The sequence below is a fragment of the Paralichthys olivaceus genome, chromosome 23 (genome assembly GCF_024713975.1).
Source record: "Paralichthys olivaceus isolate ysfri-2021 chromosome 23, ASM2471397v2, whole genome shotgun sequence".
Classification (NCBI taxonomy): domain Eukaryota; kingdom Metazoa; phylum Chordata; class Actinopteri; order Pleuronectiformes; family Paralichthyidae; genus Paralichthys; species Paralichthys olivaceus.
The window spans coordinates 13,208,823-13,222,350 of record NC_091115.1 but is presented as its reverse complement, the minus strand read 5'-3'; the positions used below and the strand labels follow the sequence as shown (position 1 = coordinate 13,222,350).

Here is a 13,528-nt window from a genome sequence, read left to right as displayed (position 1 = left end):
GTTTCATGGAATTCTGTTCTGTAGTTTTTGTGTAATCCCACTGACAAATCAACCAAACAACAAGGACAGAATCCCACAGAGCATATGCAGTATGGCATTTATTAATTCGTCCTTAATTCCTAGGTTAATTACAGCATCAAGTTAATTGCACCGTAATGAGGTTAGAGGCACATCACAGAATATTTCCTTTTGGTCAGCTATTGATTTTATCAGCACAGTACATCTGTTGTTCATTTACTCTGGAGTCAAAAGAAAAAACAAACCAATCTCATTTAGTTAAAACTGTTAATAGTCCAAAATATGTAACTTTTAATACCGTTAATTATTACAGCAGTTATTTTGTGACTTGACATCGACTGATCTGTTAAATGTTTGTATCCAAATCTTTGACTCTTAAGAGACTTAGACCAAAACCTTATTTGCAAAGAAAGATGAATATATCAAACAAATAACCTGTTTTTAAGTTTAGATGGATTGAGGGGATTTTTTTCCTCCATATATTCAGCAAAACATCTGTTAGCGCGTGTAAGGAATGTTTCACAATTACAAGATTAAAAAAATCCTATCAAACTACTTGTAACCTCATAAAAACCTGTAAACAATTGTTAGTCACTTAAGGCATACAAGACTAAAGCCTGAAACATATTCCGCCTTCAGAGTGCAAATACTCAGGCCACCAGATTGTAATTGCAGCCTCACTGTGTTTAACAGTACCTCCTGAGAGCAAACAGTGGTCCAGGACATGTAGCGTAACCAGGGCTCCTTCATAGGCTCGGTTTCTTAAACCAAGGCTTTTTTAAGACTTTGATTTTGTGATTTGATTTCATAAATGTGTTTAACTTCATTGCATCTTCTCCCATGTTGCTGTATGGATGGTCATTACATGTCATAGGAAGAAGTATTAAAATACTGTGTGGTTACATGGGGTCTCAAGCCACAGTTCAAGTCCAATTCCTCATGATTCCTTATTGGAGTTTGGTACAATCGTTTTCTTATCAGTACATTTTCAAATTTTTCCAGTCCTATGGAGGAGCCCTGTGAATTTGACTAAAGGCGATTATTCTTCTTTTTCTCCGGGTCGTTGTTGCTTCACTGCTTCAGGACAGGGAGCTCCCTCGGTTTAAAGAAGGCCTGAACCATCCCCATGGCAAAGATGTAAACTTTAGCATCCACCACAATTTTCTCTTTCTTCAGCAGATCTGCAAAATCGAACAAACAAGTATGTTAGCGGTTTTTGCGATGGCGTGCTTAATCCTGTTGCTCTCATAAGTTCTTTGCTAAAAAACTGAGGTCTCACCGTCTATTTTCGTCTGGAATTCATCAAGAGGTAAAAGAATGACTTCTACAAATTCTGGAGAGAGAAGTTAAAGTGGTGACGATGTGTTATTTTTTGTTTTATGAAAGAATTAAGATGAATTCTGAAAAAGTGAGAAATGGAACTCACCTCCATCACCTGTGGGAGAACAAAACAGAGGATGGTTAATATTACTTGTAGGTTAAATGCAAACAGAGCCAGAGAGTAACAAGTGTGAGAGGATGAAGTGTAAATGTTTAATGAAAGAAGTGTGCTCTGTCTATTCAGTGTGTAGCTTTTTATATTATTTTGAAATAAGTGTGTGAGTATTCACGATAAATGAATCAGTGTGTGAATGTTTGAGTCCTGCTCACCGAGCTGTTGCGTCGGGTTGATATTCTCCATGTCGTCTCCGTTGATGTTCACCATGACCATTTGAGTGGTGCAGTTAGACAGCCCGGGGTCCAGGCAGGTCACTACGATTGAAGTAATGATATTATCAACGCACACACAGAGACTTCTCTAAATTAAGCATCAGACCCCTGAACCTGAAAACATACAAGAGATAAGATACAAGCAGGAGAGGCAGCTGATAAATCAGGTGTTCAGTATGTCTTTGTGTGGTGATACCTGGGGTAACTCCCGCTACTTCGCCTTTGTAGCCGGTTTCTTCCTTCAGCTCCCTCAGGGCAGCAACCTCCGCCGTTTCCCCCTCGTCGATCAACCCTGAGCACAGCAGACACAGAACACTGAAACCTATAAACTATATAGCATGTAAGGATGGTTATCAAATGACGTCTGCAAAAGTCTATACTGTAGTATGGTTTGTTGTTGATCGCTGTTTGATATTGCATTATGTGTAAATATGTTCCATGTAGATGATTGCGTGATGGATGAACGATGGAGCGTCCAGGTGAGGGGGGGCGTGCAGGAGGCAGGATGTAAATTCTAAATTCCGTAGCAGAGATTACGTTTTTGTTTACAACACATCCACAGCATCATTGGCTCTTATCATCAAAAGCTCTTGACATCTTTGTCTGTGTCTTCTACATGTATGGCACCACTGAGATATTCATATTCTTTGTTTCATTTTTACATCTGTCGCCTGTTAAACATCGCCGGGAGGATATCCTGCTGTGTTCTCGCCTGGGCTCATTCAGACATTATCTGCAGGAGATTATCTGGACTCTACTGAATGTCTAAAAGGAGCTATAGAGACGTTCTAGGCAAATTACCCACTGCGACCATAAGCTCCTACTTATCTTATCTGCTCAGTGTTTGAGAAGCCCATGTGCGCTTACCAAACAGTGAAAGTCCATTCCCCAGGTCAAATTGATCAAACAAATGTCCATGCATGTGAGGGGAAAAAAGGCTGACCTGCAGGAAACTCCAGAGAGCAGCATCCCAGAGGAGGACGGAACTGCTTCACCATCACTACACAGTCTTTGTGGAGAGTCCGTTTCAGGAGGGCGATGATTCCCACACCTGCAGGAAAATCATGTTAAACTCCGAACAACTCGTTAAAAGTCGACCAGCCAGGGAAAGAAAAGAATAGTGCTTCACCATCCGCTTCTGTGTTGGTCTGCCTCGTTGTCCTCTTCACAGTCTCCCAGATTCTGGTTGAAGGAAAACAGGGAGTGAAAGCAGCACAAAGAGAAGCACCTGTCTTTTCTAAGTGTTATTAGTTGGGTTATAGAGAGTACCTGGTGTTCCCAGCTGGGTCCATGTACGTTGTTTTCTCCAATTTCACCCATTTCCCCGCTGCTATGAGCTGGAACACAGAGGGCAGCATGAAGATGCTGAGCTAGGACGACCTGAGAGGTATGAAACCCAAGCCCCACCATATCTTATTGACCTCCACCCCTACACTCCGTCCCGAAAGCTGCGGTCTTCAGACACAGGTCTGCTCTCTATCCCCTGCACCAAACTGCAAACCTTTGGAGCCTTTTGTGAAAATGGTTTTAACAAATCTTTCACATTTCTGGTCTACAACATCATCTTGTAAATGTTTGTATCTACTATAAGTACATACTGTGTAATGTAAAGACTGCATTTTAAAAAGTTGATGGTTACTTTGATTACTTATTCGTGATAGGGCCGTGTGGAAGCAATGACAGAGAGAAATCAAGCAGCAGCATCTGACTTTTTAATCCATGTGGGGAAACTGATCAGGTCTGATTGCACCGTTCCCCTGCCAGTTCAATAAGTGGGATATTTGATTTTGCACGTGAATTGTATAAACTGATGTCAGTAGATAAAGTTTGATTCAGTGGAGAGATCAATCTTACCTCCTCCTTCACGGTGTGAGGGGTTGTGGTCACTTTGGGCTCCTCGCAGTTGCTCATTGTTGACATTAGGACGACTGTAGAAGACAATGCGAAAACTTGAAACCTGAATAAGACACGAGTTGAGATGAGGATTCAGTTCCAGCCACAGCTTCCAGGCGGTGGAGAGCTTTGTATATCCAGGCTCTGGTCGAGACGTTTGTGATCATGTGTCGCTCAATTAGCTGCTGCCACACAAGAGTCCACTCTGACCGAGGGGAACATGGACAGTCACAGCTACACTTAGCTTCTCTGCTAGCTGCTGTCTGCTTCACATGACACCACGTTGAAGCTCGAGTGTTTGAAACTGTAACTTTGAGGGAAAATGGAGGAAAACAATTAAAGTTAACTCACGTGAAACCGCAGCCGCGCGTTAGTGGAGGTGGAAGAGATGTACAGAAGCACAGATGGGTCACTCCGCTAGCACTTCCGGTCCGTCAAACATCAGCCAAGTTAAGTTTCCTGAAGGACTGCGTTTATTCCTTTAATATTTCTTAGTGTTCATTATATCATATATTAACTAAATAGATTATGAAACTACACATGTGGCGTAATGATACCGATGTTGTCGAATGATTAACGATAAATTAGCAAAATATTGTTATTTGAGATAAACAAAAAAATAAATGATAATTATTCATGTATTTTATTAAATCCTTATTTCATGTTTAAATAGATTATCGTCCTCTGTTATTGTCTAATGAAACGGAGATAGGTGTGTAGTTTTAAGGAGTAGCAACTCCTTCTCATAGACGATCTATGTGAAAATCAGCGGGTTCGCTTCAATCACGCCTCCGTGTGCACCGCGAAATATCGTCCCCGCCCGAAAACACCAATTCACCGAAATGTTCCGGCAATAAAATCAATTTTATTGACTAAATTTACTATTGGAATATTAACAGATTCAAAAATAGGCATTACAGTTTTAATAAAATCCGACTTTTTCAATAAAATACCGCAGAGAGCCTCAGGAGAGAATAAAATCAGCGGAGTCGGATGATATTTACCGATGGACACGTTTTCATTACAGGATATTGCAGCATGAAGAAGGAGCAAGTTGTCAACTGTCAGTTTTCGGTTTGGTATCCGATATTCAAGAAACACACGATTAAAAGGTAAACAGCCTCAGTTTGTTCAGGTCGACAGGAACCACTCTGTTTCTCTCTCGTGTCAGTGAAACACGTCTCTGTGAGCTAACGTTAGCGAGCAGCCAGGAAGCTTTGCAGCCATGTCTGTCTCCACGGTCTTCATCCTGCACCGTGTGTCACTGGATCTCTGGGTTCACACCGGAAACCTCGTCATCTCTCCCTCTAATCTCTGTTGTTCAATATAGTATTGTGTGTGTTCTTCTTGTTTTTCAGTCTGATTCTCCCACTGCCTCAGAATGTAATAGAGTATTTACTGGACGATGGGACACTGGTAGTCTCTGGGAGGTATGAGGACACACACACACACACACACACACACACACACACACACAAACATTCTACCAAGCTGAAGCAGATTTCTGCTGCTCCTTACTGTGCTTTTACAAGTGTGTAAGTAAGGTGAAAGGGATTTTTAGCAGAAATTGAATACAAAATAATCCTAGTGGTGTTTTCACTGGTGTGTTTCATCTAAATTGTATTAATCATTGTTTTCTTTATCATAGAATGCCTTTATATTTACAAACGTTATATTTACATGCACGGGGTCCTCTCTTTGTCTGCAACTGACTGTTGCTTTCTCTCGTCTCCAGTGACCACAACACACAGCAGACACACACTAACAACAACGACTCGGATGCAGAAGAAGACATTCAGGTAAAGTTACAGAAACTGAGGAGCTTTTTACACCTGGAAATGGTTTCATCCTTCTCTTGTTTTTTCAGTCATTGCATCTCCAGCTCACAATTTGAAAATATCTTATACTTGGTTTCAGCTCCTGTCTCTTTAAGGTTCCCTCTAAATTAACTCTCTTGGTCAACTGTATTTAATTCACAAATTAATTCTTCGATTTCCAGACTGTGAACTGTTAAAAGGCCAAGACACAATAAGCCAGATGCAGTTTATCAACTTTAAATTGGACTTAGTTGTAAAGATGGACACCTTCCGCTGAAACCAGACAGAAATCTGGAAACAGGACATGTTTTTAAGAAACTAAATCATTAATTTATCCTGAAATATTAGTAAGTAAGTTAATGAATACATTTAAAAATCTATTGTATTGTCTGAAGTTGTCAGTTATTTAGACATTTATTGAAGAGGAATCCAATCATTTTTGTGAATTAGCTTTCTTGATATATATAAATTTTTCTGTTGGACACATAATCTTAAAGCATCAACAGTTTAACACTTTTTAAAATTATTTTTTAACCTAATCCTGTTTCTTGTTCTCTGCTGCCCTCTAGTGGTCAGATGATGAGACAACCACCACTGTCACAGTAAGGACATCAACTGTTTCCTATTACAACAATTTCAATACCTGAAACTAGTGTTTTCTGATTACATCTTCTCCACTGTTATGGTGAAGTGTGTATGCTTGTGGCTTCTACATGATTTAATCATGCATCAATGTCTGTGCCTGCCAGGCTCCTGAGTTCCCAGAATTCACCTCGAGAGCGCTGGAGGCAATAAACGCCCTGGGTGGCTGCGTGTTTCCTAAACTCAACTGGAGTGCTCCTCGGGTATAACACTGCACGCTGCTGCTTTATGAAAAATTGAGGAAAACACACAGTTTGCTCTCCTCAGCTTCAGAGAAGTGTTTCACTGTGACCTGTTCTTTTATTTGCAGCTTAACAAAGCACTGAAGCATAACATAGCATGTACGTGTGTGTCTCTCCCTCTCCTCCAGGATGCTAACTGGATCGCTCTGAACAGTTCCCTGCAGTGTAACAGCCTCAGTGATATTTTTTTGCTCTTCAAAAGTTCAGACTTCATCACCCACGACCTCACGCAGCCGTAAGCCTTGCTACCCAACAAAAACACGCACACACACACACACACACACACACTAACACCAACACCCTGGCTTACTTTGCATTTACAGACCTCTTCACATTTCACTGTGTTCCATATACATTTTGATTTTAATGGCAACTTTGTCTATTGATCTTCAGTCGATCAATAATGACGGAGTTCAAACATGCGTTCAGGTCAGATGTGTATACAACTTGACTGGAGTCCACCTGTGCTGATGGGACATAGCTTACAAAGTCACTTTTCTGTGTATATCAGGTCCCATAATTCCCTGTGCATGTCAGGGCAAAAATCAAGCCATGAAGTCTGAGGAACTCCCGGCCTGACACTTAACCAAAGTATATGGCTGTGACCCAGGGTTGGTTTTGGGACAAGTCTCTGACTGTCCTTCAATTGTCCAGCCAAAGCTTGGACGTCAACCCCTTAAATCTTGTGGAGAGAAGTGAAGACAGCAATTTATAGACTATTTTCATCCAATCTAACAAAAGGAATGTGATAAACTGCCCAAACCCTCATGTGCAAAGTTTGTAAAAAGCCAGAGACTCAAAGCTGTAATTGCAGCCAGAGGGATTTTTACAAACCACTGAATTAAAGGTCTGAGTACTAACTCAAAAGATGGAAGTGCGAACATGGCAGTTTCATCAATTTCAAATTAAACTTACGAAACAATTAAGTGTGCCAAAAAACAGGCTTATCAGAATCTGCAGTAAAACTGAGAGGCAGCTGAAGAAATCGCTGCAATGTCGATTTAAGTTTCAGGCTCCTTCGCTGTGCTCGACAGACATTTACTGCAGCGAGTGATGTAGTGCAGCACACAGCCTCAAGAAAGCTGTTTGTGTGATAGATGCTGGTGTAGTGGACTTTTTCTATTTGAAACTTTCCCAGAGAAAAACAACAGCTGGGTGGTCGGCAGTCCTGGTTTGGAAGAGTGTTGGGGTCCGGCATAAGGGAAAAGATGAGAATTTTGACAATAAGGTTGAAGAGTGACTGACAGCTCACTCCTTCAACCTCTTCAACATTTTAGTTTATTTACTTTTACCTTTGTAATATGAATTCATTTCATTTGCAGATTCCGTCACTGTAGTGACCAGGACTCCCCAGATCCTGCTGTCAACTATGAGGTAATTAAAAACGAACCATATATATATTATATAACACATTGTCCCAATTAGTTTTGACTTACTTTTATATATATGTATTAATCTTGACCTGTGCCTAAAATGACTTAGTGTTCCATCATTAAGTATCACTGTGTATAAAGTGGACACATGCACACACCATCACCCCGATAGGTTTTATCACTCGTGTCTTCTTCTGTCCTCAGCTGGTCCTGAGAAAGTGGAGCGAGCTGATTTCTGGTGGAGAGTTTCGCTGCTTCGTCAAAGAAAACAAACTTATCGGTAAAAACCTCTGTTCACACTCACATCGTCAGTCACCACCTCATTTCGAGACGGTTATTAAATTCAGTTTCAGCTCACCCGATGCTGTATCTGTCCCGTCTCTCAGCTATCTCCCAGAGAGACTACACTCAGTATTACCAGCACGTCTTGAAGCAGGAGGAGCAGATCTGTCACGCCATACAGGATTTCTTCAGCCAGCACATCCAGTACAACTTCCTGGACGAAGACTGTGAGCACCAACATCCTTTTCTTTTATTTAGACTCTTTCTATAAACTCCTTTTAACTTCTTACTGTCATGAAATATGTTAAACACAGGATTTTGCAGCTAGGAGTCTCTCAATCTAAACCGTTATAACAGATGGACAAGTTTGGGATTATAGGAGTTGTTGTCCTCGTCATCATTGTTGTTATAGTGGTCAGCTTGTTCCGCTTTAGTCATGGTCACACATATGCAGATGAGAAGCGAATATCGCTGGTCAAAGTTGAACTCCACGCAAAGCCAGGTGGCTGATTTCACAACTGAAACATTTGTGTGACTGTACAGGATTCCTTTAGTGTTCATTAGGTTTTTATTTTTTTCCATACCGGGTTGTCTCTTTTTCTCTAAAAAGATTTTGAATCTAGTAAAAACTAGACATGAAATAAAAAATCTGTAGTTCTCTAAAACTGCTCGGTGGATACAAGATGTCTCAGAGCGGCTGCTGGATGAGCTGCCGTTAATGTTTGCTGTGATTTTAAAATAGAATTTAAGGTGTAATTAACAATTTCTTCAACTTTTTACTTTGTCTTTATGAAACTAGTTGATGTAAATATAAATGTTAAGTTATTGGATGTTCAGTGATGAATACAGTTCTCCTTGTTTTGCAGTTGTGTTTGATGTCTACAGAGACAGTCAGGTAAGCACTCTTATGAATTCTGTTTTAGAAATATATATGAATAAACACGACCAAACCACGTTTTACTCATTTCATCTCGTGTGTGTGTGTCTCGCAGGGGAGGGTGTGGCTGATTGACCTGAACCCGTTCGGAGAGGTGACAGACTCGCTGCTGTTCAGTTGGGAGGAGCTTACTTCCGGAGAAGTCGCCCACCAGCAGGTCAGCCATCACCAAACATCTTTTATTTCAACAGATCATTGTCTTTTTACACACAGATGAAGGCCCAGCTAAGAAATCAAACTCTTAACACAGTAAAGCAGCTTCATCATCATGGTTTCTTCTTGTGTGCAGGAGGGCCCGGCATTCCGCTGCACCAACAGCGAGGTGACGGTGCAGCCCAGTCCCTGCCTCAGCTACAGAATCCCACGGGACTTTCTGGACCTCTCTACCGGAGAAGACGCATACAAACTCATCGACTTCCTCAAACTGGTAGGACATTTAAATATCATCCAGGCTTTAGTGTAGTGGAGTTGTCACGGTCGCCTCTTGACCTATATCTTTACTGTCAATCATTCAGATACTAAAATAAATTGAAACTTCCTTAATATTTATACATCGCGCACATTTTTTTCCCACAAGAGTGTTGTATTATTAGTTTGCCAGGTGATTGATGAATCTCCTTTAGAATTCTTCAAGTGTATTTCTGTCGTGCTTAAATGAGCGAAAGCCCCAAAAGCTTTCACGAGGACCTTACGTTACATCACATGGTTGTTGACTCTAGTTTTGCTGGACTGTGTCTGACAGCAGTAAGTCTACTGGTTTATAATTCTGACTTCAGGGCTGAAAGTCTACTTGTTAAATGATTTTAATATTCAGGGATGCCTGACGTGGTTTAAGTTTGTGCTGAGAGAAAGTTATAAATCATAATAAATGCAGAGCAGCAGCACAACATTCGCACTTTTAGCATTAATTTGAACGGGTAACGATATCTTACACCAGCTTGAGAACATATTACATTAAAGGAGACCTGACTGTAGGACTGAAGCATCATATTCAGATACGGAAGGTTCACAAACAGAATGCCAGACTAACTGTTATCTTCGTGGCACTTGACATCTGTGCATCGGACAGGCTACTCAGAAAATATCTTCTAAAAATGAAATCAAATATTATAAAATTGTTTCTATCCTATTCTATTCTTAAACTGCTACGCTAGAAAATTTAATGAAATGAAATGTTCAAAGTAAACTTTCCTGCTTGCAGTAACACTACCTGACAGTAGGTGGTGCTGAAGCCCCTTCAAACTCTCAAAGTAAACTTTTTTTTGCCTTGCACAGAGAGTGGGGGGTGCTGCAGCCCCCTCAGCACACCTGCCTCCATTGTCCTTGCTAACTTTACCATTTTAACATAAATTCAGCCCCTGATGGTTCTGTTTGCTTCCAGATTAGTTTTGGAACATGAGACTATTACTTGAGCCAGTTTTGTTGACATTTAGCTGAAATGTACCAACATTGCTTTTGTAGTTTAATGGACAGAAGCTTAATTACGTCACTCGAGGGGGGGGGGGGCAAATACTGAGCTTACTGCAGAAACTAAATTAAAATCACTTTGTGTCAGGTTTTCATTTCATTAAAGTTGTTTTGAAATCAATTTTGAAATTATATGTAATCCCCGTCTCTCAATTACCAAGAGAGCAGTTGCAATACAACATTCATTTAAAGTTGCTTCACACAATTAAAAGTTGTAATTAAAGGTTTCCTTTTGAGTTTTGCAGTTCTACTTTCACTTTTGTTTATTTAGTCCACATGCACAAAGATGTGCCTGCACACACGCACGCACGCACGTACGTACGTACGTACGTGCGTGCGGCTGAGGTGACACACATTTCAACAGTGAGAGTAAATGTGTTATGGTCACACTGAGTGTAAATATGAGAGGAGTCCACATGGCACCGTCATCTCTTTATTGACTGTAAGCACCATCTTTCTTCAGTTTTTCCAAGTGTTTGTTGTTGATTTGCCTTAACCACAAATTTCCCCCGACATAAAATCAACAGTCCTTAAAATTATAACATCAGTTTTTATGTTAGCTGTGGCATTTAGTCTGCTACAGCCACCAAATACAGTTTACATTTATCAGTTGCTTCCCTGCATGGTAGTTTGTGTTGTTAGTGGAGGGCTCTGCCGTTTCTGTGCTTGATTCAAATGTTGTGCACATGCACCAGTGATTCACAGGAAATGAGATGCATCAGATGGGCCAGGCAACCCTCCGCACATGCTACATATGCACTCATGGTAACACCGTATTTATAGTCTCATCGACCACTCAGAGCACCTTCAAGTCACATTCACTAATTCACGCACACATCCATACGTGCAGCACTTTTTCTGTCACACACCATTCATCCTCTGTCAGCACAGCCGGGGCAATTTGGGGTTCAGTAGCTTGGCCAAGGGCACTCAGAATGCTGACTGGAGGGGCTGGGGATCAAACACCTACCAATCTTCTGGATGGTGGATGAACCACTCTGACATCTGAGCCACAGGCGCCCATCAGGCAGTGTGAACTATTTTTATATCGTAATAATACAATTTTATAATAATGTCATCATGTTCATGTATGACATCATTGTGAAATCTTTCCCACCACTTGATTCAAACTTTTCCAACATAAGCTTCAGGTTGTGTCTATATTTTCTATAGGAGAGTCATGATGTCATTTTCAAATTTTTCATTGTGATTTCTTCATGATGGCACTCATCATACGATGGAGAATTATTTTCTGACCAATACAAGCTTTACATCGTCTCTTCGCCGAGGAAATTCAGAAGACAGTTTATGAGCTGTGCAGCAGTTATGTAATGGCACAATCAGGAATTCCCTCGCTTTTTGAACAGAGAACATTTTGCAGAAGCATAGCCACAGAGATTTATGAAGAACTTGAGGGCTGCTTGTTTTCCCGTTGACAGCTTGCAACAAATAGTCGCCTGAAGCACATTGTCTTGCCTCAGTGATCAATAAATGTGTCATTTCAAAGGGACCTCTGGGACTCATAGTATAGAGACATTTAATCGTTACCACCAGCAAACGCAGGAGCAACCGAATCAATGAAGTGAAATAACTGTAGAGAATGTTAAAGATTTAATATATAACAACTAAAAACAACTGGACCTATGTTATATATCTTGTTGACTTGTGTACACACATTATCTCAAATGTTTCTAACAATGTTCAAACCCAGAGAAATCATTTGATATCATCTTATTCCCTTTACCTGCATCTCTGCTATAACATCCGGGGCAAACGACGAACAACGAAGGACAAACACGCTGCTAGCCTTGCACTCCAGTGTGAATCTAGTTGACACTAGAATTAGAATTTAGTATACTTGCTGTATCTTAACAGTTTCTCTCTCCTTTGTTTTCCTTTCCCCAGAAGAAAAGCCAGCAGGAAGAGTCTGAGGAAGAGGAGGAGGCGCAAGAGGAGAACACGCAAGAGGAGGACGCTCAACAGTGACACAGTTCCCCTGAAATCTGAAGACTAGCTGCTAGTGTCAACAGTCCTCTCCATATAATGATGTCTGCATGAAGTGACTCTTTACCCTCTGTCCTCTTTGAGCTTGTTATTTCCTTTTCTTTTAATTCCACCCTGTTTCCTCTCATGCCCTCCTTCTAACGGTACGTGCTGTTCATGTGGTTTCTTAAATAGCTCTCTGGCGTTAGTTGAATGGAACATCTTAAATTAACGGATCATGTGAACGGCTCTTTCGGGACTCGTTTTCCGTCGATGTGTTCCCTGCCTCTGACGCTGCTAATAGCAGTCTTACTGGTCGTTATGTGAGATGGGCAGAGGGAAGCCTCAGCAGCGCCAAACTGTCTGTTGTTTCATTTTGGTTGAAATGATTTGTAAGTGGAAGTATTGACTAAAACTGTAAAGAATTCATGATATTATACTTTAAAAAGAGTGGATATTAGATCATGTATTATGTATTTCAGCACAAATGGTGTCTGGATTTGAAATGAAGTAGTCGACACTCACACAATTCATTTGTTTGTGTTATGAGGCTGCGGAACACTTCTCTATTTAACACTAAGGCCGTTCATCACTTGGTCACTTTTAATTTTTCTTCCCAGCTGTCCTTGCTCCTCAATCTCCCCCTGCCAATTTCCCCCGAGCAGTTTTGACACACTCATTGCTCCGAGCCCCTCCGGGCATTCCCTGGTTTTCCCATCATGCATCGCTGTAGACTGTTACTCCCAAAAACACCATTAAATTTCTTGTCATGTATCGACTCGGCTGTCAGTCTGGTGGGTGCGGTAAACTAGCACATTAGAAATTGATTGCGCTTTTACGCAAGCTCTCATTATGCCGGGGGCTGAATGAGCTGTGGATGCACGGCGCGGGGCACTTCATTTTGGGTTTTTTATTTATTTATTTATTTATTTATTTATTTGCCTTCAGCAGAGTGATGGAGCAATTACAGAGAGATGGAAAGAGCCGACGCTATCAGAGTTACGGGTCCCAGGCTGAAACTCTGTGGACGGGGGAAACGGTATACAAGGCGCATATTGTGGGGAAGGTTTCACATTCATCATCATTAGGAAAATGAATTCTGTCTGTAAACAAACCATCTAGACCTGGAGGCGGTGTCCTGACTTGACCTGCGATGGTGGATGA

The 13,528-nt window shown here is 41.1% G+C and overlaps 2 protein-coding genes across 4 annotated transcripts; one reads left to right on the top strand and one right to left on the bottom strand.

Annotated features, from left to right (window-relative positions):
• Positions 1-83: 83 nt before the first annotated feature.
• nudt5 (nudix (nucleoside diphosphate linked moiety X)-type motif 5) lies at positions 84-4,108 on the bottom strand. 3 transcript variants are annotated; one of them, XM_020092208.2, is made up of 9 exons: positions 3,583-3,819; positions 2,998-3,065; positions 2,858-2,910; positions 2,672-2,779; positions 1,925-2,020; positions 1,669-1,770; positions 1,445-1,453; positions 1,298-1,351; positions 84-1,199 (listed from the first exon to the last, which is right to left on the bottom strand). In XM_020092208.2, the coding sequence occupies exons 1-9, from the start codon at positions 3,646-3,648 to the stop codon at positions 1,090-1,092; spliced, it is 666 nt and encodes a 221-aa protein (XP_019947767.2). In that variant the 5' UTR covers positions 3,649-3,819; the 3' UTR covers positions 84-1,089. The 3 variants fall into 3 exon arrangements, with proteins under 3 accessions (XP_019947767.2, XP_069375530.1, XP_069375531.1); XM_069519429.1 differs by lacking the exons at positions 84-1,199; positions 1,298-1,351 and adding an exon at positions 3,973-4,108 and having other exon boundaries at positions 1,445-1,770; positions 3,583-3,685; XM_069519430.1 differs by lacking the exons at positions 84-1,199; positions 1,298-1,351 and adding an exon at positions 3,973-4,083 and having other exon boundaries at positions 1,445-1,770; positions 3,583-3,656.
• Positions 4,109-4,452: 344 nt separating this feature from the next.
• On the top strand, positions 4,453-13,138 carry cdc123 (cell division cycle 123 homolog (S. cerevisiae)). The gene is made up of 13 exons (XM_020092202.2): positions 4,453-4,733; positions 4,980-5,051; positions 5,357-5,420; positions 6,008-6,040; positions 6,188-6,283; positions 6,451-6,557; positions 7,645-7,696; positions 7,900-7,975; positions 8,082-8,204; positions 8,844-8,872; positions 8,970-9,071; positions 9,204-9,341; positions 12,287-13,138. Exons 1-13 carry the CDS (start codon positions 4,615-4,617, stop codon positions 12,365-12,367), a joined length of 1,092 nt encoding a protein of 363 aa, XP_019947761.1. The 5' UTR covers positions 4,453-4,614; the 3' UTR covers positions 12,368-13,138.
• Positions 13,139-13,528: the final 390 nt, after the last annotated feature.

Bases quoted from the DNA above. Each gene is read 5' to 3' on its own strand.
- cdc123 (XM_020092202.2), top strand. From the start codon at position 4,615: ATGATATTTACCGATGGACACGTTTTCATTACAGGATATTGCAGCATG. The intron at 5,052-5,356 runs GTATGAGGACAC...TCTCGTCTCCAG, and splicing joins ACACTGGTAGTCTCTGGGAG to TGACCACAACACACAGCAGA. The intron at 9,072-9,203 runs GTCAGCCATCAC...TCTTGTGTGCAG, and splicing joins GAGAAGTCGCCCACCAGCAG to GAGGGCCCGGCATTCCGCTG.
- nudt5 (XM_020092208.2), bottom strand. From the start codon at position 3,648: ATGTCAACAATGAGCAACTGCGAGGAGCCCAAAGTGACCACAACCCCT. The intron at 1,771-1,924 runs GTATCACCACAC...CTTCAATCGTAG, and splicing joins AGTAGCGGGAGTTACCCCAG to TGACCTGCCTGGACCCCGGG. The intron at 1,200-1,297 runs GTGAGACCTCAG...TCGATTTTGCAG, and splicing joins ATTCCAGACGAAAATAGACG to ATCTGCTGAAGAAAGAGAAA.